General features: G+C 48.7%; 1 protein-coding gene across 9 annotated transcripts in view; it reads right to left on the reverse strand.

The window, feature by feature from the left end:
• Positions 1–24,716, reverse strand: part of LOC119445733 (monocarboxylate transporter 4-like) — a 228,214-nt gene that overhangs the window by 28,947 nt on the left and 174,551 nt on the right. For 5 of the 9 annotated variants that reach the window (XM_049663572.1, XM_049663563.1, XM_049663564.1 and 2 more), the window contains exons 4-5: positions 22,227–23,099; positions 10,067–10,389 (exon numbers count right to left, since the gene is read on the reverse strand). The exons of 2 other annotated variants lie outside the window; for them this stretch is intronic. In XM_049663572.1, coding sequence (XP_049519529.1) covers positions 10,193–10,389; positions 22,227–23,099 — 1,070 coding nt within the window. In that variant the 3' untranslated portion in view covers positions 10,067–10,192. Of the gene's footprint in view, positions 1–10,066; positions 10,390–22,226; positions 23,100–24,716 lie in introns of those variants that run through there. 2 more of the 9 variants (XM_049663566.1, XM_049663565.1) reach the window with 1 other exon arrangement.

Below are 24,716 nucleotides of genomic sequence, written 5' to 3' on the forward strand. Positions count from 1 at the left end.
CTGGTCCCACCCAACGTAACCGCTGCAAAGAAAAGGTAAGCAGATGGCTGGCGGTTTGTAGCCGGAAGTCTTTGCTGGATGAGCGAGGGACATTGGGACATTGGGATAAGCGGCGGGTGCCTGTCGCAGTGTACGGCGCCTGGATGAGACAGGCGCGCGGCCCATTCGTCCAGTCGATTCTACGCGGCGATCAGGGCCAGCAATTCGTGACGCGTTAAGGACCTTGGTCGTGCGCGGCGCACGGTGCCAGAGCTGTTTTGGCGGCGCACCACGCAGAAGCAATTCAACATGAGCGGACACTCGGCGAATACTGGTAATAGGAACTGGTAATGCCATCCATTAGCTGAAGTGAGATTGTGAAAAAGAATGTGAAATAAAGTTACCAATGCTTTACGTTTTTATTCTTTCTGGCTAAAATAATAAAAAAGCTTTGTGTATAGATGAACTTATATGTTGCGATTTGTTTTGCCTGCCTTACCTAGCAACAAGCCAATGACGCGCGAGATGCACGCGTCATGCGCCAGATACGCCACTGAAACGCGTGAGACCGGCTCTGCATGTGAGCGTTCACCTGTTCGGCCACCTGTCCCTTTTAATACGTAAGAATTCTTTGGCGAGTACCTCAGCCCCGCCACGCACAAAGTGTCATGCCTTGTATTTGCACAAAATGAGTAACTTGCAAAGTTGGGACATTTGTTCGTTATAATAGTGTAAACGTAGGTGATTGGTAGCTTTATAACCATTAAGGAACAACTTAAACAAAAAATATCGCAGCTTATCGCGAAAAGCGAAGCATCAATTGCGATAGCAAATTAGTAGAGACCTAGTCGGAATAGGGGTAGTAGTTTTAGCGGCTGCATAAACTTGAGACACATTCGCTTACTAAGTGAATTAACAAGCGTGGTGTCAGCGTGCACAAGCAAACATGAGTAGATCACACTGAATGACCGCAGACAACGACTGTCAAAACGCTGGCAGCAGGCGCTACCACCGCAGCGGGTGAAGGTTCGTGCGGTCTATCGCTTCAACGGAAACTGAGCGGCGAATGCACAGCGCATACAAAGGTCACAGCCATGTGGAGATAACAGACGGTGCTGGCGACCGCCGCAGCCGGGCAAAGTACAAATGCAGTTCTTGGCAGAGTAGAAGCTGCCCCCCTCCCTCCCATGCTGCCTTCCCGCTTTCTTGCTTTCGCGTGGGAGATTGAGAGGCCAGTTCCTCTTGTGCCTGGTTGCAAGATAAGCATTTGGTGCCGCAGCACAGCATCCCCCCCTTCCTCCCTCCTATACCCCCACGGCCTTTGGCGCGACGGTCGCGTTTGCTTTCCGCCGTGTGTTCGCTCTCCGTGAAAGCGCGCGTCCCCCGCGTACTTTCATTCGCGAATACGGCGCGCGGCGACGATTTTATCGCCTTTGTACTTTATACGGAACCTCACGGCGACGGCGAAGGCCGAAATCCGGTTGAAGTATCCATGTAATTGCTATCGCAATAATGGTGATAACGGGGGATACCCAAAGGGGTACATATGGAGCACCATGGGAAATGCTGGGGAAGCCTATAGGAGGGGCGGGCCAACGGAAATTTGGGAGTGGTCAACTTGAAATTTGGAGGTAGGGGGCAACTGATATTTGAGGGTGGGCACACTTGAAATTTGGATGTGGCCAACTTGAAATTTGCGCGTAAGTCAGCTTAAATGTGGGGGTGGGAAAACGGAAATTTTTGGGTGGGCCAAACTGAAATTTAGACGTGAGCCAACTTCAACTATAGGTGGTCTAACCTAAATTTGGGGGACGGCAACTTGAAATTTGAAGGCAGGCCAACAACGTTTTGGGGGTGGGCGAACTTAAGTTTGAGAGTGGGCCAACCAAAATTTGGAGGGTATGCTTACGCATACTTAGACAACTTCAGTGGTCTTTCTGCATTTTTGTGTAGCCTGGTTTCTTGGGCTCCCGGCGTATTTTTGGATTCCTTCTGCACTTCGACACAGTATCACTCCACTATTGGACGATGGCAATGTGGGAAGTTTTGGTTGACAGTCTGTGGTGCATTTCAAGCAATTTGGGCTTTCGAAAGTGCAGCAAGGGTTGTGACGCAGTCAGCAAAAAGCAGCTCGGCCCTGGTGACGCAGTTAGTTTCGCTTGTGCGGAATCTTACTGATACAAGCATGGGGGCACTTTCCCTGACCCGCAACATAATTGTAACCAATTTTGTACTTTTCGGGGGTACTTATGAAACACATTGGTCACATCCCGCGTTGTTACACAGTTTCGCGTTGACTGAATCTTACGGGGCCAAGTTTCTTACGCTTTTTATGCCACCCCCCAAACAACATAGACCTTATTTCGCTACTCACGCTTATCAAAAACGCAACCAGTGACTACCAAGGGTGATAACACGGGTGTGTCTTGCTTGCTCCGGCAGAACGCGCGAGAGATAGCGCCCAGGAGCTCTAAGACACGAAATTTGTAACTCAAAAATTCCTTCTTCTGAATGACTGAAAACAGGTTTTGCACCACGGATTTGGTTTGAATGCGAGTAGAGGGCATTTTGCGACTACCTAGAATCGGCTGGTTGGGAGCCTGTACAGTGGCCACCTCTGTGTACGTGGCGTACCATAGCATCGGCTGAGGCCAAGTGGTGTCAGAAACGTGAAGTTGTCCGTGTACTTGTGTTTTTACAGTGCAGGAAATAAGGCCTGGTAATGAGGTAATGCTTAGTCGTACCTTATTTAAGGTATTTTTAGGGATGAGTAAGCTATTTTGTACACCTTGTATGTAGAAGTGAATTGCGTTTCTTTGTAATGTTGCTCATTCAGTACTTCCGCACGTTTCGACTCTACACGCAGTACACCCGCCGTGGTTGCTCAGTGGCTATGGTATTGGGCTGCTGAGGACGAGGTCGCGGGATCGAATCCCGGCAACGGCGGCCGCATTTTAATGGGAGCGAAATGCGAAAACACCCGTGTACTTAGATTAGGTGCATGTTAAAGAACCCCAGGTGGTCCACATTTCCGGAGTCCCCCACTATGCCGTTCCTCATAATCAGAACTTGTTTTGGCACGTAAAACCCCATAATTTTCTGCACGCAGTATACCTATAGTCTGAATACCAAAATAAGGCATGCTTGTCATTAACTTTTTTTTTTCCAGCTGATGCCGTCCGATGGAGCTTCGTACGGGTACTATTGCTGCTACGGCGTGCCACAACATTGCATAAATGCCTAAAAAGCCGTGTAAACATTTGTATAGAGCAAAATAAACATTTCCTCATTTCACAAGGAGTCTTGCGTCTACTTTATAAATATGCACGTTGTACACATTTGATGGAGGGTTGTAAAGATCATTCGCAATAAAGATCGTTCGAATATTTTCACTAAATATTAAAACGGTTTCGCCGTAGAAGCAAAAACAAGTGTCATGCCGATCAGCGTAGCCGCCGTAACACGTGCCTGCTAGCATTCAAAACGCACGCTCGCAAATCCGAAACAGGAAGTGTGGTTGAGGTTTTAATGCCAGCCGCTTGGTGCGGTACAGTCACTTCGGCCGTTGAGCTCAATGAGAGTGTCCGCATTAGTACAATGCCTTTCTATATGGGTGCGCTTTCAGGTGATGTCGAGTATAGTTGCTGCATATGGCTCCCGCAGGAAGCTTGAGTTGCACATAGGCCCGCTATCTTGCAATCTACTTTTGTGTAGTGAAGCCATCTCTTGTTCGCGAAGTGCTACGTTCAAGGCCGTTCTCCCGTCAATCTTATTGATTGCTGCTTTTTTACCGTCAATCTTATTGATTGCTACAACAAATGGGCCGCGTGACTGCGCCATTAGTGAACCAAGCCGTCGTCAAGAGGGGGGGTGGGGGTCACTGCGTCACGTCCATATTTCGTTCTGACACATATCGCGTTTTGACAGCGTTCTCGCGAGCGCATCGGAGGCGTATCATCAGCGCAGAACGCGTGTTCGCCGTAACCATTTTTCACTGCGCGCACCGTGGCCGTTTTGAGTGCCATCGGAACCCCTTTCAGAAACTAAGGGGAGCGGACGGGCTTGGCGCTCAGCAGATAAGGACTTCCGGGGAGTGTTTACTCGCCAAGTGTAGGCGAGCTCAAAGTGCCGCAGTGACAGCTTTCATGGTCACATGACCCACAATTACTACGCTATCTATTGTTCCGAAGGTCGTGCACAGGTACGAGCGACTGGTCGACGCAGTAATTGTCAATTCCCCATCCGCCTTAGTGTGCAGGTGCTTCCTGCTTATTGGTATTTTATTGCGCACACTGTGCTGGGCTCTGTTGCCTTACACGGTGTATGATTGATATGCCTTACACGGTGTATGATTGAAAACCACTCGGTGGCGATTGGACTATAAATGTTTGGGGCGTGGCATCGAATGATAGAAAGCGTGGCCCCGCTGGACTATACTTGAAAGTTCTAAGCACCGTCGGCTCTCCGGATATAGGATCTTCCTATGTGTTCCTGTTCCACCTTGTATTTCTGTGTGTAGTTCTTGTAACAAGCCCTTGTAAATAGAAACTGTCTACAAGCATCACATGTGTCTGCTTCTATTCACCCGAAGTCGCCAGCCAACTTATTTATCGCTGCCATTTTTAGCAGTAGTACTCTTCGCTTGGGACTATCTCTATCGGTGCGTCTCGGACGCCCAAAGGGAAGAACTAATCACTAATACATCTACGCTCGAGAGGGCGAAGAAGAACCTGTATCTTACTCCCTGTTTTAAAATATTATAGTTAGGTAAAATTTTGTAATTACAACAATGTAACCACTCCCCCCCCCCCCAAACACACAATGTCTTATGCCTGGAGGGTATTACTAAAATAAATAAAATTAAAAATAAAGTGGTTCGTTCGGGCTGGCTGAAAGATAGACCCACTGATTTAAACTAAGGCGAACATATCTGAGGTACTTTCTCGCAGTTCACCCAATATTTGTGAAACTGCCTTGAGAGGAAAGTTCCCATTTGGGGTGTTTAAAGTGGACACAAAAGTGATTCTGCGGCAAAAAAAAAACACTTACTGCACGTTTCACCTCGTCGGCTGCGTTACATGTGGTGTAAAGCGATTTGCTCTTTCCTACACTGAAACAGAAAAGTATAACATTCGCGTCATGAGCGACATTTAATGTCAGCTGTATTTTTTTCTCTCAAAATGACTTTACACCTACATGACCATCTAAGAAAATTTTACCATATATTTCATATTGCGCATTCACTAGTGTACGATTTCCCATGCCTCTACCGTCTAAGCCACTAGTTTTTTCGGTATTTCATTCAGCACCGTGATATGGCAATTTGTGGAAATCATCAGCACGACGGGATTCACATTACTTGCCTGGATTCTTCCAAAATAAATCAGAATCAGAGATGAAGCATCTGGTCGCAAAGTAACATAGTGTAAGTCTTGGATAATTGATTGGTCAAATTATTCAAGGTGCTTAGAACCCGGAAGCAACAGAGGGCTATGAGAACACAGGGACGATGATAGACGCTGCAGCGGGATGCTCCGGGTTAAGCCGTACCGTCTGCAGCTTTTAAAATTGTATATAACTTTAGGCACACAAGCGTTTTTTTTTTGTATTTTCCTTCTCTATATGCGGTCGCCATGAGAGGAAGCGGTAAGGGAGAGCTTGGGTAACATTGGGTAATTGGTAGCTTGGGTAACATTGGGTAACCAAATGCAGCAGCAAGCAAGAGAATTACCTATAGCAAGAGAATTACCACAGTGAATAACTTAAGTCACAGGGTAAACGTGAAATTATCTCCGAAAAAAAATGGTGATACAAAGCATCGAAGAATGTTGTGAACATCAACGAAAGATTCTTGTGTAAGCTGCTGCGGATCGCCATGCCACCCGTTTTTCACGAAATCTTCTGGGCACATCTGCAGACACACGAAGATGCAATCTCGCTGCCAAACACAATGCTGACTGATACCACGACACAGGGCATTTTGTGTAATCACAGCCCCCCCAGTTCTACCTGCGTATAAACCCCCCCCCCCTCCCCTCTCCTCTACCCCTAGTAACTTGGCTGCACTTTTGTTCCAATGGCTATCCATCAAACGGTCGGGCTCGACGCGTAGGTGCCTGTTATGGTTTGGGCACTCCTCCTCCTCGCCTCCTCTTCCCCCAGTGGATGAAGCAACCCGTGCGCGCGCTAAGGAATCACGTGCCTTGGTCTCCTGCTTCCATGCGCTTGTGCTTTCTCTCTTCGCTCTTTACTCTCCTCTGCGTTTTATAGTGTTCGTGATCGGCTGACGTCCATTGGGAGAAGTAGATACAAAAATATCCCTTTAATATATTTAGGCATACGAACCCTTTGTGTCACCTTGACACGTTCATTCTGGAAGATTGCCGAAGAATGGCGAAATACTAAATTTCGAATAAGCAGTGCCGAAGCTCTCTCTTGGAGTACATACCGAGTCACACATTCGCAGCAGCCCAAGCTGTCTACTAGGTCACAAGGAGCCAGCAGGGAGTTGTATAATCAGGTACATTAGCAATGGGCCCCGTTTTCTGGTCGGCAAGACAGTTGCAACCACATACCTAGTGGACAAAGTTGACTCTCCTCTAGGTTTTCATTGTGCGAGATCATCTGAGGTCCGTTCAAATGTGTGAAGTAGCGACGAAAGGCATCGCTTTAAAGCCCCCCCCCCCACCCTGGTTTGACCATTTTGTGCTGATAAGTGCAGCGCCACGGCCGCTGGATAAAATGTGGTTGATCCCTTTTATATAGGAATCGGTATAGAACACGAAAGTGAAACGTGTCTTCACAGAAGTAGTGTAATGTTTATTGCACATTGATATATAATGTCTATTGGTGTTTTGTGGCTAAAGCGCCCTTAGGCGTTGATGCACCCACGCTGACGCCTGGTGGCACGTCTCCTCCATCACGACTACCAACGTCGATGACCATGAGCAACCGTCGTGCATATGGAAGCTGCACTACGCTGCACACGCTAGCACAACGCGAAAGACGAAGCACGTAACTGACACACTAATACAACGCGCAAGACAAAGCACGTAACTGAATTGTCACCGAGTCAAATCAGCGCGTACAGCGCGTCGTAATTGCAGCCTCCGCGATCAACTTCAGAAACATTTTCAGAGCTAATTGCGGAGGCCACGCTCCGCTGTGCTGAGTACGGTGAACGCCACCTAGTGAACGCCACCTGGTTGGTAGTGAACCGGTGAACGCCACCTGGTTGGTAGTGCTTCTTGATGCCAGCGTCCCTTCGAATGCTGGCATCGAGGCGTCGTAGTGCTGAGACCACCGAAGCGTTCACTGTCGGTGCGCGTTAGTGTCATAATGCAGTATCTCTTTTCTGCTCGTAGGCGGCGGCACCGCCCCGAGCAAGAGCGCGGGTACACGGAGGAGTGTTAGATATATAAGGCGTCTGTGTAGCTGTCTGCAAATGCGTTTGTGGCGCAATGGGTTAAACGCTCGGCGATCTATCGTCGCGGGCCGAGAGGTTGTGGGTTCGATTTCCAAATTTTGCATGTTTGTGGAACTTTTTCTTCTGGTTTCTTTCTTTGTATTATGTTCGTGTATGTTCGTGTGACGTATTTCCGTGACGGAAATACGTCAGTGAAGTCTTGGTGGACCCCGGCATAAAACACTTTCGTGTTAAAAGAACGGCCGTGGCAGTGCATGCAATGCGCGTAATAACGATCGTGTCTCCTATGTACCACATCTCTACGCGCCGCGGAAAGACCTTAAATTTCAAACCGTACGCCTTTTGCCCTTCTCCTCGCGGGCGGAGCTGGAGAGTGACGTCAAGCGCTACGTATATTGCCGTGCTGTGCCGTGACTCTCAAAAGCACGTGACTGAGAAATATTCAAAGCAATAGCAGTTAATTGTTCGACATGTTGCTTCAAAAGACGAATTGAAGTTTAGAGAAATAATAAAACCTACAAAGCAAATGTCTGCATGTCTTTGCTTTACTTCATACCGTAGTTTCGTCCTACTTCCGTTTCGACTGCTTGTTAACACGTTTTGCAGTCGCGCGCGAAAAGAACAAAATTAAGTCATTTTCTACCGTCTAACAGCCCGCGATCGTGCTCCGTAATCCGCTCGCGTCTGTCTGAGTGTTTGTGTGGTGCGAACGTAAAGCGATAGTCAGGTGTCCTCGTGCAAAGCGCGCAAAATCGTGCGCTGCGCGAAACGAGACAAACGCAACCGCTTGCGCCCGATACCCTCAGCGGAAAAAAAGTGATAAAAAATGAGGCGGGGCCCATGGAGTATGCGTCACGCTAAACTCCAACTCCGGTATGGGTGAATGCTGAAGGAACTTCGCTTGCGGAGGCTAGACGGGGGCAAATGGAGGGAGTGTCTGTGTTGGCGGTGACGCTCGCCTCCTGGAATCACGGATTTTCGGCACTGAAATATTTATATACCGGCTACTATTCCACCAATTCGATAATTGTTGCGGTAGAGCGCTCCCTAGAGGGCACGTAACAACTTCCAGCGTATAACGAAAATTTGCTATGTGGCCTGGTGAGGCGCCCTTTGAAAGACGTTGATACCGGATAAGGAAGGGGATCGTAAAGCGTGTAGGTAGCACGCTCGGAGTTATTCCATTTCATCAATGAGCGGCATCGGAATTAAGCTGCCAAACACATGTGTCGTACTCCATAGGAATCACCAATATGTGTGCAAGAAGCTATCGCATATTTGCGATGGCTTTCTCCAGTAAACAGTCATTTTGTTAGGTGCGAAGAACCTTGTGCTCCCGGGCTGTCGACGTCTCCTGTCGTCGTCGTCGTAGTCACGGTAAGCAAGCGGGGCTCGTGCTCGCACTCGGCACGCACTCATGTTGAGCGCGTGCCGAGCGCTCCCGCGTTCGTCGTCGTCGTCGTCATCGTCCAAAGCTGGCTGCGTTGCTGCTCATCATTCCAGCGTAGAATTTCAGTTCTCTCCCGTCGTCATAATGAGGAAGCCGCGTTTACGGTGTTATGAGCCATTGCTTAAGGCAGTATGAGCCCATTAGCGGTGCATCACTGCATTCTTTGCACCTCCTCAGGTTTCACGTTAGTGGAGCTGCATTTCGCTGAATGGGTCATTTGACACGCATAAAATTTAATTCACCGCTCAAACCGAGCCTACGACTTAACTCTTGCTAACTGTAATAACCGATAAAAACTAAAACAGTAAGAAAGGCGTCCGTAATGGCCAAATCGCTGAGTGAGTTAAAGAAACGCTGATACTTCATGGCAAAAGACATCATCAGGCTTGTCCTAAAATAATACTAGGGACGGCTTGGCCGCACGAAGGTTTCTTTTCTAAAGTGGATATTTCTTAGCAAACCATACCGGACTTTGCTGATCATGGCTACTGCAGTGTTGGCAAATCACTCACACGCCAAAAAGAAATATGTCTACAAATGTGGGATCGAATGTTGGTATTCCAGTAAGATTGCCCGAAGCTCTATTTGGCCACAATGGCACACACACTTCTCTCTGCCAACACCAAGTCGCTATTTGAACCGCTTGGCGAGTGGGCCACGTGGTGGAACACGTGTTGCAAGAGCATGTGCGCATGAGAGGAGTTATAGTCGACCTCACCATCTGTATTTCGCACCGTAGACATCTCTGCCTATTCACCTTTTCACCATTCTTCGTGTGAAAAACACAAAGCATTGTCCTTATCCTCCGGTCGTCACCGCGACGTTACTTCAATGTCTGCAGTTCTATGAACTGCTCTTGGCATTTTGGCATAGCTTGCGAACAGTGTAACGGATAAAATTATACATTATATGGCATTGAAGTGGTGGCCGGTGTGGTGTATACAAAGTTTGCATGAATATGCGCGTATTTATTTTAAATTAGTTATTTCACGAATGCTTTGCTTCAGGTAGGTTTCAACATGTGTGTTCAACTCGCATGATTGTTTTCAACTCTACGAGGTCGTCAGTTGGCAAGCTTCCCATTGATCATGAAACTCGTTCATGGAGGTCATACTGAGAAATGGAATAAAATTCGAGGTCTGATATTGGTGAAGTTCAGCGGAGCTCTGCCGGGCGAAGCGTCCAAGCACTGACAGGGCTCTCCAGTCGCGTGTGCTACATGAACGAAACCATGTACTATCCGGAATAGTCGTCGTTGACGGCTGTCGAGTTGAGTGGCAAGAACGTTATTGGTCACTGCTCATTGCATATAATGATACATACACGATGTGAGATTATTATTCAGATGCACTGGTCTCTTCCGTCTGTGTTGTCTCCAGCGATGACACAGGAGACAAATTCTTTGGGGGACAACATGGCCGCTGAAGCAAGGCTTGAAACACTAGCACTGAAAGTACCATGCCTACCCCGAGATTTAGTCCAGCAATCATGAAATAGAGCCTGTCGTAGGAGCCGCGGTTGTCCCGGAAAAAACCTGAACAAAAAGAAAGAAAGGAAAACAAATGGCTATGTTATTTTAAGAAGCAGCATGTTTCCTTGTGAATCAGTCAAATGAGTTTTGATGCATAAACAACGGACTTCACTTTTATCCTTATAAATGTACAAATCGAGACTTCAATGAGTAATACGGAGGTGATTCAAAATACTCCACTAGCTATGTCACTCAGGACGTTGTCTCTGACGGATGAATAACCGGAGAATGTAAACGCCGTGGTTAGGTCCCCAAGGAAATTTCAGGTATGAACCCCCTACTGCGCAACGTGGTGGTGAGCGGCAAAGCGGATCTGACGTTTCACATATGACTCTCGTTTTTGTTCAATAATTGAAGTTTTATTATTATGCCAACAATATTTACGGATTTCACTTGCATCTACGCTAGGTATTCGAAGGTTCGACCACACCTTAGCTCAATATTTTTTATTGAGGAATAGATCGCTGGGTTGACGAAACATCAAGGGAGGCGGGAACATAAACAACAACAACACACTAGTCGTTTTTCTTGGTGCTTTATTTCCCCAGCGGTTAAAATCCTCAGCTCTAACCGCTCACTAATTCAGTTAGCAGCTTAATGTTCGACAATGATATTCGCTGTATATTTCATCACAAAAATAGCCTCCCCTAACGCTCACACAGGGAAGTCACCGAAGGCCATGTTCCGCATAACGCGCCCACCCTAGCATCAAACCTATGTGAATTACAAGCGTTACGTCGGCTGAATACCTCGTGTGCATTGGCACGTGCCACTTTGGCGAGCGTGCCATGTGCGTCTGCAAAATGACAAGCGTATGTCAATATCGCCCACACACATCGAGATATACGCGAACTCACACGACCTTAGGGATGCTCGTCCGAGCCGGACGGCCATGAATGGAATAAGAAAATTATCAACAGCCAGCGTTATAAGTATCGCTAACACTTTGAGCGTCATTGACGTACCGTACGTTTGCGCATTTCTCTCGCTCCCGGTTCCTTTCGACGTTCCTTTTGTTAGATATGAATGTGAGGAGCACAGCAAGAGAGCAGTTTGCCATCATTGGTGTCATTTTAGAACGCAGCTCTTAGGAGCCTGTTTCTGCGGCGAGAGTCGGCGTCGTTACTTGTAACCGTGCGAACGAGCACAGCGAAAGATTAAAGCGCGAGGAGGATTAAAGACGTGAGGAGGAAAGTGGAGAGGAGGGTGCAGCGAAACCACGGTGTAAGAATAATAGAGAGAGGTGCTGACACTCTCCCCACAACGCCCGCGAAAACGCCGCCCGCTCGGGTCCAGATAATAGAGAGGTTTAGCTTGTCCGGTAAACCGGGTAAACGCGGGCGGGCCGGGCGTTGGGGTGTTTTGCCGGAACCGTAAGCGTGAACGACCTGTATGGTGCTACCACCTGGTGGCGCAGACATCAAACAGACAAAAAGCAGCTAATATTGCAGTAACCATGTGTATTCCACTTCTCTGCTGGTGTAAATTTTCGGCAGCAACACGATTACGCCACTGCCGAACATTTACACCAGCTTTATATTTACATTTACATAACGCAAGGCGCGATGAAGCGCCTCGCAGCCACATCGAGGCTCCCCCGGCTACCGAGGGACCACATACGAATTATCGTCAGGCCGAGGAACGGACTTGACATCAGAAAAACAAGCCAAATTAGGCTCGCACAAGCTCTTGCCATGGCGGCTGCTCTAGCCCCGGCAGAGACCGAGGGTGACATCGTTTGCCCTAACGTTGCCCAGAACATTCTCGTCGTTTCCTCTCCGACGAAGAAGAATGCAAACACCTACGCAGGGATCCAACAGATTCGACTAAGCGAAGGATCATACAAGGCGGTGGCATATATGGCGGCCCCCATTAACACCTGTAAAGGAGTCATACGAGGCGTGGTCACCGACATCAGCGAGGCCCAGCTCCACATGATGATTGTCAACCAGCGATATCCAAAGGCCCTAGAAGTCAAGAGGATCAAGAACATAACTACAGTGGCAGTGCTTTCCGACGGCATGAAGGTGCCAAACTACGTCATGTGCGGCGTCAGCTTGCTACGCTGCACGCTCTACAAGCGCCAAAGCGACGTGTGTTACGCGTGTGGAAGCCTAGGCCACAGGGCCGATGTTTGCCCCAACCCAAACAAGAGGGTGTGCAGAGGCTGTGGACTCAACTCCCCACCCGAAGATCACCAGTGCTCAACGAAATGTGCCCTTTGCGGAGGACCACATCCCATGCCTGACAGAATGTGTGAAGAACGCTTTCAAGTTTCTTACGTCGTGCGACGGAGAAGACAGCGCCGAAAGCACGCCAAAAAGACTCAGCAACAGCTGGCCCAGGAGGGCCCGCAACGTGATTCCAGCGTGGCAAATGCTCCTAGGCGGGGGCGCTGCGTCCCGCGAGCTGGCCGCCGGCGTAGCTCTCGCTCTCGTTCCAGAGGGCGCTCTCACTCCCGGGTGCGCATCCAGGAAGAGCCTACCTGGGCGGATCGTGCGAAGCCGAAGCCAGCGGCGCCGCCCAGGGCACTGCAAGGGCCGATTTTTGCGGCCCCGGCCCGGCCCGGGCCTGTTTTTACATTGGGCGACCCGCCCGAGCCCGATAAAACTTTTATGGCGAGACCCGGGCCTGGCCCGGGCCCGGAAATAATGTACGTTACCCGCCCGGCCCGGCCCGCCACCCCTTTACCTTAAGCCAGAGCCCGGCCCGAGCCCGGCTCGAGCCCGGCTCGAAACCGGCCCGAAACCGGCCCGAGACCGAAAAATACATGTTTTTCAGAGTTTCAGAGAAGCCCGAGAATAACTCGCAGAAAGCCCGAGCCCGGCCCGGGCCCAGGTCAGAAAGCACACGCCGTGCCCGAGCCCGGCCCGAGCCTGTGAAAAAACTGCTCTACCCGGCCCAGCCCGGCCCGTGGGCCGGGCCGGGTCCGGGCTTTCGGGTAAGCCCGAACCCGTGCAGTGCTCTAGCGCCGCCACCAAAGGTAACGCAGGTAGCATTGCCTGAGCATAGGGAACACCCCAGGGTAGCTACGTTGATCCAAGAGAAAGCTCGCCTGAAGGCTGAGCTTCAACAGATGAGGGCTGCCTTTGAGTCGTTCCGCAAATCTTACTCCTCACAGGGCGAGAGACCGCAGATTAGGGGAGGCACAGGCGGGCTCGGGTAAACGTAGGGCCTCGCCGGCGCAAGGAGAGTGGGACTCTATGGAGACCGAGCCCGACAGCATGGCACTGGAAAGCATGCAACAATCGATTAAACAACTTGCTGATAGCATGACTACCCTACTTGAAAGAGGGTCGTCTCTTTAAAGTACGCATGCAGCGCTAGCTACGGCGCGCTCGCCTCTGAAATGCCCGAGCATTGCACAGTAACCTTCAGGCGCGGTAGCAGTGAACCCCCTAAGGCAGTAGCTAATTGAGAATAGTAATCATGGCGGGCAACGCTAATCAGTAGGGATGGTAATATCGATGAACGATTAATCGATTAATCGACTAAAATTACGCCGCAAAACGATTAATTGTCATCGATGTCTACCTTTAATTTAATCGGTTTAATCGATTAAAGTAGTTCGATTAATCGTTTTCCAGACGATGACTAAAGTGGCGTGAAAATTTTGAAATCGTACTATAGAATGCGGAGTACGAGCAACGGCAGCGCGGCTGCGAAGACTGAGAGCGACTGTTGACTGTTTTCCCGAGTCCTGCCGAGCTGGCCAAGCGCTTCCCCGCTTTACGCACGCGTCACACAAGGTGCCTGGGGCCGGAGTGACGCCGCCCCAGTGGAGGAAGAAATGAACTCGGACGTGAGGCTGCAAGTCTTGGCAAGCGAACTCACCGTCAAGCCATTTCTTTCGCTTTTTACCTCGCAGTATATAGTCAGCACGTGACCCTGAGAGACAACGTATTGGCCGATAATGTTTGGTTCGCAGTAGTTTCAAACGGGTGCGCTCCCGTTCAGCTGCGCTACTGCCCTGCACCCGGCAGCATTAAACCTACCACGCGCTCTGATGTGGCGATCACGTGTTGCGCCGTTACTTCATGTCAGTCGTGCTGCGATGATATCTTCTAATTTCTCCTTCCTCCATGCCCACCCTCCTCAGTAAGTGCCATTTTTAACATGCAGGGTGTCCATTTTTAAGTTCTACGGAATTTTTAGAAATCGCCAGTGGCAGGTAGCGTAATTTTTATCATTGAGCTGGGTTATTCGATGAGGTGGACATTAGCACGAGAAATCGAAACACATATTCAACTAATTAACAAAAATCACTAATTAACTTTAGTTTTTACTTTACGACACATATTGCAATTTACGAATTGTAGCCGGTGAGCTTGTCAGGCGTATCCACTTGGAATGAATTTACAGAATGATTTTTACAGCATCATCGAGGAGGATGAAGACGAAGTGAACTGAGCAAGCGTAGCTTCTTGCCTTGCTGCGATAGTTTTGTCATAGTGCAGGCTTAATTGTGCTTCTTGGGCGAGAAGACATCTGAAGCGATGACAGCTGGCACGCCATCGCTTGCGTCAAGCATGCCTCGTCGCACTCTATCTCCCAGTGATATAGCGTGAGGCTCGCCACGTCGACATGGAGATGTCCGGTCCCTATTTCTCCAACAGTGACCCTATGGACTCCGACAACGACTACACCGTCGTGGAGGGCAGGCGACTGAAGAGGAAAATACCGCAGGACAACCAAAGATGTGAGTGAGCAGCGCCCCAATGTACCGCCTACACCGACTTACATGATTGCTTTTGTACCTCTCGACGTGTCTAAGAATTTAAATTCCGTGCACAGACAGATAGTCAACACCTACCTTGGTAATGTGGCTCCGAAAGGAATTAACGAAGTGCGCTTCAACACCAGAAAAAACGTAGTCACAGTGGAAGTAGCGACGCAAGCCGCCCTAGAAAAATTGAAAACCGTGCGCATACTAGGACACATAGAAGTCCGGTCGTTCATTGTGCACAGTGGTCACACTAGGGCAGGCGTTATTTCCGATGTCGTGATTGACATCAGCGACGAAGAGTTCCAAAGGCTTCTGTCTTCGACAGTGAAGGTCCTCGACTTTCATCGCTTCGGTCGCTCGACGAGCGTCAAGCTTCTTTTCGAGGGACACACGCTACCTGATCATGTCAAGGTGGGCTATGTGAGGCACCCGGTGCGTCCTTATGTGCCCCGACCAATGCAGTGTCACAAGTGCCTGAAGCTAGGCCATGTCAGCGCTGTCTGCACAGGCCAGACGGCATGCCTCCGCTGTGGCGGCAGTCATGACATATCTTCATGTACAGTAAAAGAAATGAAGTGTTTGAATTGTGGTGGACCCCACGAGGCCAATTCCAAGGATTGCCCTAAACAGAAAAAGGAGATAAAAATACTGAACCAAATGAGCAAGACAAGTATGTCCCACAAAGACGCAGCAGCGTCAGTGAAAAACCGGAGGAGACGATCACGTCGTCGACGTGGGCAAGCTGTAGGTGCAAACGAGAGCTCCTTGGCTCCAATTCCACAGGTCCAGCAGAAGGTAGTTCAATCGGCCTCGATCGATCTCTCCGAGCCATTGCTTAAAGCGAGCCTCACAAGCCCGGATTCAAATATATGGCCATGCTTGCCGCAGCGTAGACGGGCCTTAGACTGTCAGCGCGAGCAAGGACAATGCACTGAAAAATCACCATTGGACTCTGTCATCAAAGCGATGCTGCGTGAAATAATCGACGCCCTGCAGCTGCTACTGACTGGTTTAAATACGCCAGTGGCGCTAACAGCTGCAAAAATTATGCAAGCTATAGACAGTCTTCTGGCTACACTGTAGTAGCATCTACCTCTGCCCGCGAAGGTGACTGTGCTGTTCTGGGAAGTCATCGTGTTCACCACGATGGGAACTCATCATCGTGTTCACCATACCACCATCCTCCTTCCTCTTCACATCCTATCTCTGTTATTCCCCCAAATCCCTTCCCCAGCGTGGAGTAGCAGGCTAGAGGCACTTCACTCAGGCCGACCTCTCCACCTTTCTGCCATTAAAACGTCTCTCTCTACGTCTACAGAATGACACCAGCTTGGTGATATGCACCATCGTATACTCGCCGTAAAAATGCACTGTTGGTCCACTTACTTTTTTACCAAAATGCATTGAAGTACAAAATTAACTAAAACGCCCATGTATTTCGTCCCACCCTTTGAGAAATAATATTTCGAAACTGGCCGTCATCCTGGAAATTCATTTCAAGTAGGTGCGTCTTGCAAACTCACCGCTACGATTCGTAAATTGCAATATGTGTCGTAAAGTAATTAACTAAGAAGTTCATTAGTCAATTTCTGTTAATTGGTTGAATATGTCTTTCGATTTCTCGTGCTACTGATGTCCGCCTCTTCGAATAACCCAACTCAACGATAAGAATTATGCTACCTGCAACAGGCGATTTTTAAAATTCCGTAAAAGTTAAATATTGTCACGTAGTAGTGACGGTGAAGGAAACAGTCGCAAAACTGTGAATGACGAAACGGATGTTTTATTGGGCGAACCTGTGCCCACAAAAGCAAGTTGCACTTGAAGCACAACGATAGCGGCGAACACAGTCGGCGATCGTCGAAATCTGATCAGCGGCGAAATGCGTCGGCTTTTATAAGTCATCGAAGGTTCCAGGGCGACCCCATCGAAGCACTGGGGTCGCCCTGGTGCCCGCGTGTCTTCCAGAAAGTACTAGACAGTTTGCGTCGCTCATACAATCAGATTACATAAGCGTCCGTGACAGTAGACAACGGATAGAAGGATCGATAACGTTCGAGAAACTTCCGTCCTGCGCCCTGCGCCGAGCGATAACGTTTAACATTTGTTAGCCGGTGAAAAGCGGTCACCGGGGAAAGAGAAACAAGTACACGTGTTAATATGAACACCCTGCCACTAGTCCCTAGTGGCAATTATAGTTGACCTCTAACAAATTAAACATTATTCTTTATCAAAGTTTATACGCTTGTATTTCTTATCCTGGTTCCACCTTTCAAACGTTAAATAGGTAAAATAGGTGAGTAGGTAACTGTGTTTCAGCCTTTTTAAAGCGCCCGAAAAAAATTCGATTAATCGATTAATCGACGAAAAACCCCGCATCGAAAGCGATTAATCGATTATACGCTAAACCGATGAACGATTAATCGTTAATCGATTAAAAAATTTCATCGACCATCCCTACTAATCAGCTGGTCGTGTGGCAGTGGAACTACGCTAGTTTCAAAAGGCGCAGGGCTCCGCTGCAGCAGTTTGTCGCTTCTCAGGCGGTTAAACCGCACGTAATTATATTACAGGAAACTCTCAGTGATACGCTAACCTTCCCGGACTATCAGGTTGTCTCGTTGCGCTAGGAGGGGAAGCGTGGTTTGGCAATCTTGATCGCAAGAAAAGTCTCCTTTCAGGAACATATATTACAACTCGGTAAAACCAGGGCAGAGGTGATTATGGTCGAAATAATCCCCAACAGCTGGCTCAAAAACAGCGTTTTCATCTTGAATGTCTACAGCTCGTCGTCGGACAACCGACAGGTGTTCGCTTCAATCATGGCAAAAGTGGTGGCTCTGGCCAAGGGAGCCCCATCGTGGTAGCGGGAGACTTTAGCTCCGCACTGACGTTTGGGGCTACCATAGGCAATCCCCCAAGGGTGACAATCTCCTAAGGCGGTATCGGACTGTTCACTAGAACTTATTACGGATCCGCAATACCCGACGAGAACTGGCACGGCGGTGGCCCGAGACACAACTCCGGACTTGGTGTTCGTCAAGAACGTCCCAGGGGCAGGGTGGCAAAATTTACAAGAGAATCTAGGTAGCGACCACGTCACATTGGCTATTACGCTAGCAGTCAATGCAGCTCCCCTCAAAGAATTTAAAGTGACGGACTGGGATACCTTTCGGAAATTGCGAAAGGAGGACCAGGATGAATAAGACAGCTTAGACAGCCTCCTTGCAAGGCTCAAGGAGGATGCTAATGCTGCGACAAAGGTTGTCAAAACAGACCTGAGGGTTGATCGGATAGATGCGCGGCTCGCGCACCTCTTAAAGGCCAAGAATTCCATCCTAACCCGATGGAGGACGCAAAGATTGAATCACAGACTTGAAAAGAAAATTGCGCAGCTGAATCGCGAGATTTAAGCCTATTCTATATAACAGTCGAAACAGCAGTGGAACGAAGTATGTGGTTCGGTTGACGGACAGATGAGAGTGGGAGGCAAGTGGAACCTCATCAAACAATTACTTGATGACTCGCAGTCCACGGGTAATCAGAGATTGGCTATTGACAGAATGGTTCATACCCAAAAGGCGAAAGGGGTGTCCGAAAAGGCGCTCCTGCAGGGTTCGCGGACAGATATCTTCCGCTGGGCCCTTCCGGGGACGCGGACTATCCTCGTTACCGGGGGGGGGGGGGGGGCACTGGTTGAGGAGCTGGACGCACGTTTCACTGAACCCGAAATTCGGGAGGTCCTTCATGAGCTCAACGGGCGCTCTGCACCGGGCCAGGATGGGATCTCGAATACGCTCTTACTTAACTTGGACGGTAAATCCATCGATAAGCTCAGTGAGGAAGTCAATACAATCTGGGAGACGGGGCTGGTCCCCGAATCCTGGAAGACGGCCTCGGTTGCGCTCATCCCCAAGCCAGGTAAACCTCTAACGCCGGAGAACATGCGGCCCATCTCGCTTACGTCCTGCGTGGGCAAGGTGGCCGAACATGTGATTCACAATCGGGTATCCCGGTACATAGAATGCAAAGAGCTATTTACACACAATATGGTAGGATTTAGACCTGCACTATCAACACAGGATGTCATGCTCCTTATCAAGAGACAAATTATTGAAAACTACAACAGGGATACTAGAGGCATACTAGCTCTAAACCTGGCCAAAGCTTTTGACAATATCTCGCACAAGTTTGTGCTTGAGGCGGTCTCAGATATGGGGCTGGGACAATGTTTCCATGCATACGTTAGCTCCTTTCTCAGGGACCGCAGGGCTACCATCAAGATCGGTAAAGTCAAATCGGAGGAATTTACCTTGGGAGCGAGAGGCAGCCCACAGGGGGCAGTCATATCTCCTCTACTCTTCAATATTGCCATGAAGGGCCTCTCGGAGCGACTCGCCATGGTGCGCGGGACTAACCATGCTCTCTACGCGGACGATATCACCGTGTGGTGCATGGGAGGGTCCGAAGCCGGGGTAGAGCAGGCGCTTCGACAAGCACTACACATCACTGAAGAACTTTCTAGTCGGTTCGGGCCTTAGCCTGTCACCGGCTAAGTCCGAGTTATAACTATACAGAGCCACCCGACAAGGGGTAAGGAACCTCACTCCTTTAGAGCAGATTCCCATAGCTCTATACACACGCGATGGGCTGATGATCCCCAGGGTATAGACTCCATCAGGATCCTCGGACTCCTACTGGATTCCAAGGGGGGCAACTCACAGACTGTAGCCCGCATCACCTCCAAGACGCAGAACATGCTTAGGCTCATATTCAGGGTCTCGAACCGCAGGGCAGAGCTGAGCGAGAGCAATCTCCTTCGGCTCTACCATGCGTTTCTCATGAGCCACATTAATTACGTCGCTTCGGCTCTGCACTGGTTCAAAAGGAAAGAGGCAAAAATCGATGCACTAATGCGCAAAAGTATAAAGCAAGTTGTAGGCTTGCCTATCACCACCAGCACCGAGAAGCTCATACAATTAGGCATGCATAACTGCCTCTCCGAGGTGATCGAGGCCCAGCAGATGGCCCAGGTCGTGCGTCTATCGTCCGCGCGGGCTGGTAGGCGCATCCTGGAATCCATTGGTTGGGGTCTTACGGATAATAACGAGCGTAAAGTGACTCTACCGTCCTCAATCAGAGGTACATTTACGGTACCTCCACTTCCAAGAAATTTCGACCCACAATACGATGTAGGGCGCCGCATAGCTCGGGCCCGTCCTTTATTGAAATTGGTCGCAGATAGTTGGGATCTCGCAGCCTTTGTCGATGGAGCCCAGTACGGGCGTTCTGATTGCTGCGCAGTGGTTTCGGACGACCATACTGGAAAACTCCTATGTTCTGCCTCGGTTAGAAATGTTTCGGCAACGGTGGCTGAGCAAATGACCATCGCTATAGCAATTAAGGACCCGTTGCGTCCAAATATATTCACAGACTCGCGGGCCGCAGTTAGAGCTTTCGCCTCGGGTTCTATCTCACGGGGGGCAGCGGCCATCTCGGCAGCGAGGGGGCTGCCGGGCTTTCACCGTAAAATGGTTCCCGGCCCACATGGGGGCCAACGTACATTCCGATGTTCCCAACGCCAAAGAATTTCCTCATGACCGGGCGCGAGGTTTCGCTCACCGCGGCGGTCCCGGCGGATTCGAAGGCGGGGACGCCGGGAGGTACAGGGACTCGCTCCTCACTTTACACGAGATCTTGACTCATTATCCTCATTCTCGGAGGGCTTTTCCACTTCCTCACGCTAGGCTCACTCGATCGCAATCGACGGCCTTTAGGATGCTCCAAACGGGGTCTTTCCCTTCGAGGGGCAGATTTAGTCACTTTTCGCCAAACATCGAACCACAATGTCCATACTGCAGAGAGGCGTACTGCTCATTAGCTCATATGCTCTGGCAATGTCCTGCGTTACGCGACGCAGAGTTCAACAAAGAAGAGGACTGGAAGGAAGCCGTCAAAAGCGGCGACCTCTCGGTTCAACTTCGGGCTGCCCAGAGGGCCTGCGAGAGGGCGGAGGGCCACGGTCTTCCGGTCTCTGCGTGGGAGCGGCCCGCGACTTCTATCGACTCCCCCTAAAATAAGGCGTCCTAACGCAATTCCACATGACCTGAATAAAAGTTCTTTGTCCATCTGTCTGTCTGTCTACCTGCCACGCTATAACGAACCTCTTTTACGCTGACATGCGTCACTGTAGACGCGGGACTGGGTAGGTATAGTAGTTTGAAGAAACTCTTTGATGCATACTTGGAGCACTAAGTATGAGCCACTCGGTCTGTGCTGATCTTCAATGAGCCTCTTTGTTGCCAACTTTGGCCACTGGGTATTTGTAAGAGCTTACCACTGTCGCTGACAACAAAAGTGTAGAATCATTGCATTCTACCGGTGCTAACGTATGGGGCAGAAACTTGGAGGTTAACAAAGAATCTCGAGAACAAGTTAAGGACCTAACAAACAGTGATGGAACGTAAAATTTCAGGCCTAACGTTAACATAAAAGAAGAGAGCGGCGTGGATCAGAGAACAAACGGGGATAGCTGATATTCTAGTTGACATTAGGAGGGAAAAGTTGAGCTAGGCAGGCCATGTAATGCCTGTGTAATGTAAGGACGGCAGAAAAGTAGGTGGGGTGATGAAGTTGGGAAATTTGCAGGCGCGACTCGAAATCGGCTAGCGCAAGAGAGGGGTAATTGAAGATCGCAGGGAGAGGCCGTCGTGCTGCAGTGGAGATAAATATAGGCTGATGATGGTGATTAGGTGTCAGTAATTGTGTGCCACTCTTCAATGAAAGTCTTCAACGCCAATATAGATACCTAGGTAACCCTAAGAATGCTAACATTAAGAAGCAGATGCACAATGAGCACATTTATACACGGTATGAACTACAGCACTTAGCTCAAATCAGCGTCTCTGTAACTTCCTCACCTTGCAATCAGTCCCCTAGATCTGATTACTGGTTAAGCAAAGAATACATGTGCATAAACCACTTATTGGAATAAATTTTTCAGTTTGAGAGTAAAACTGGGAAGTAATATTACATATCACATACCATGTCACATGGTGCAACAAAGCACTACAAGACCACTATTGTGTTGCTCGCTTGAGGAGCGTGCACTTACCAAGGATTGCTGGGCCAGAGAGGCACACGGGCGCGCCGACGAGTCCTCCGATTCCACAACATAAGCTGAAGCGATCCATGCCGACGTGGTCGGCGACCAGAACCGGTCTTATACACTGGATATAGCCTTGGGCCACGCCTGCCAGACAAGCAAGTGCTGCAATTTCCTCAAAAGCTGAGACAGACGTAATGACGGCAAGACACACAGCCGTCACAAGAAGGCATGCAACGGCAATGGGAGAGCGGCTGAAAGAAATTTTGTCCGACGCCAAGGGCACAACCACCCGCCCCAGAGCCTGTCCCAGAGCAGTGAACATAATAATTGTCTTGGCGCGCTCGAGCTCTGCTCCCTTGTCTCCAGCGTAATCGACTATGGTGGTCATGAACGTTGAAAAGGTGTAGTCCGCGATGACTTGCAGCAGCACCAATACAAAAAAAGGGAACCACTTAAACACTGTGAACACCCTGGGAGGAGAGCTTGAGGACGTCAGGTGTTTCTTATTTGGAGAAGGCACAAACTGTTCCTTTTGCCTGACCAATTCCGTCGCTATTTTCTCGGTGGGAGCGGTATCTGCATTAGCTTCCTGTGCGCTCATGGTTATAGTAATATCCTTCTTGCCTTGGCAGATTTGTAAAGGGCGAGGTGTCTTAATTAGCATGACTAGTGGCACTATGTGTATCATGAAACCACCCGTGAGAAGAAGGCTGCCTTGCAAACCGTATTCCTTCACGAAAAGCGATGTCCAGGGAACGCCTGCTACACCGGCTGCGACCGTGCCCACATCTTTGATGGCGGTGACAGTGGCCTTGTACTTGTCAAAATAGAGAAGCAAGTACATGGCGACGCCGAGCAGTGTGGTGCCGATACCGGCTCCTGCAATAAAAATGTTCGTATATCACAAAACAAAATGTCCAGGGAGAAGGTGGCGCTTAGCTTTTGGTAAGAATCTATAAAGATAAATAATAAGAACAAATAGATCATATAAATGTCATTTGCTTTAATTTTGTTTGTACAATTTCGTTTTATAAATATAGATTATAAACAGTAAATACAATAAACACAAACAATGAATTACCTTTTGGCAGTTGATTAAAATGTATTCCGTTTTTCTTCACGATAATTACAATTATGTTGAATATTTGATACGTTTTAGATTCGTGATAGTTTCAGCTGGATGGCAATGTCTCCCTTTTGTAAGTGTTCATCACCCTGCAGATCTCTGGGGAACTGATTTGCCACAAATATATTACGCAGTCATTTTAAATTGGTGTATTAAAAAACGCAGAAAAACAATGTAGCCTTTTCTAGGGGACCGCTATCAACTTACAGTTGTCAGACAGCTTTAAACCGCGCAACACAGGGCACGGCAATATAACCATAGGAAAAAGCGCAGATTGAGAACCAAATGCTTTATTTCCAGGAGCCACATATAAAGGCAAGAGGGAAGAATACGCAACAAAGGGAAAAGAAAAAAAATGGGCTAGAAACTCTAAAATAGGGAATTGTCATATAGTGTGGAGCATTTTTTGTAGTCATAATTCATGAAGCTTATCCTCTACCCATGAAACCAAGACTGCCGTATTTTAGGAGATAAGCAATTTCAAAAATGCCACGCACACTGTGACAATCTTTCCGATAATGTCGTTTTTACGCCCAATCTTCTGCTTGGTAAATGAAAGAAATTTTGTGCTTTTTTTCTCAAATAATTTCCCTGCCGTCGCGCACGCCTGGGCTCGAACGCATCTTCTTCAGAAGCATTTCTCTGTGGTTGCTGACACTTTAGAGGTGAAAGCCCTATGTGTCTCATAGTGAGGTCTCCGTTTAAAGGCCGTTTCGAAACCGCGTTGTCGACTCCAAATGGTCCTCTCAGGATAAGTGCGATAATGCGCACAAAACCACGATTAAGAGTGGACGAACGATCAAGCAAGTGAAATGCAGATTATGCGCATTAGGAGATGTGAATAAGGTGAATTAAGAGTGAATTGATGGTGATGTAAAGGGGCGGTTGGGCGATAGAAATCAAACGAGAGTTAATGATGAGATGGAGTGACCTAAGATAGTGAAATGTAAATGAAAGTGAAATAAGATTGAATGAAGGTGAATGAAGTGGTGATAGGATGAATCAAAAATGATGAAAATTGGAAATTTGGAGTAATAGAGTAAACAAAGTGTGATTGAAGTAAAACGGAGATGATAGAGTGACTGAAGGGGAACCAAGCAAAAAAAGTGCTGAGTGACGGTTCGAGTTCGGTGAATCATCTGAAGGGTGACTTGCAAAAAAAAAGATGATCACTTGCAAAAATAACTAAATTGTGATTTCAAACTGTTGTTGACACCGCAAAAGAAGGGCTCAGTCACGGTCCGAGTATGGTGAAATAAGGATGACAAGTTTGGTGACATATGGACGTGTCATTGAGTTAGCGGCGCTCGGGCTTTCGCCTTGAAGTCGTCTTAGTTGTAGCATAAGGGACCCCTAGTTTTTATTGCGAT

This window comes from Dermacentor silvarum, chromosome 3 (assembly GCF_013339745.2).
Source record: "Dermacentor silvarum isolate Dsil-2018 chromosome 3, BIME_Dsil_1.4, whole genome shotgun sequence".
Taxonomy (NCBI): Eukaryota; Metazoa; Arthropoda; class Arachnida; order Ixodida; family Ixodidae; genus Dermacentor; species Dermacentor silvarum.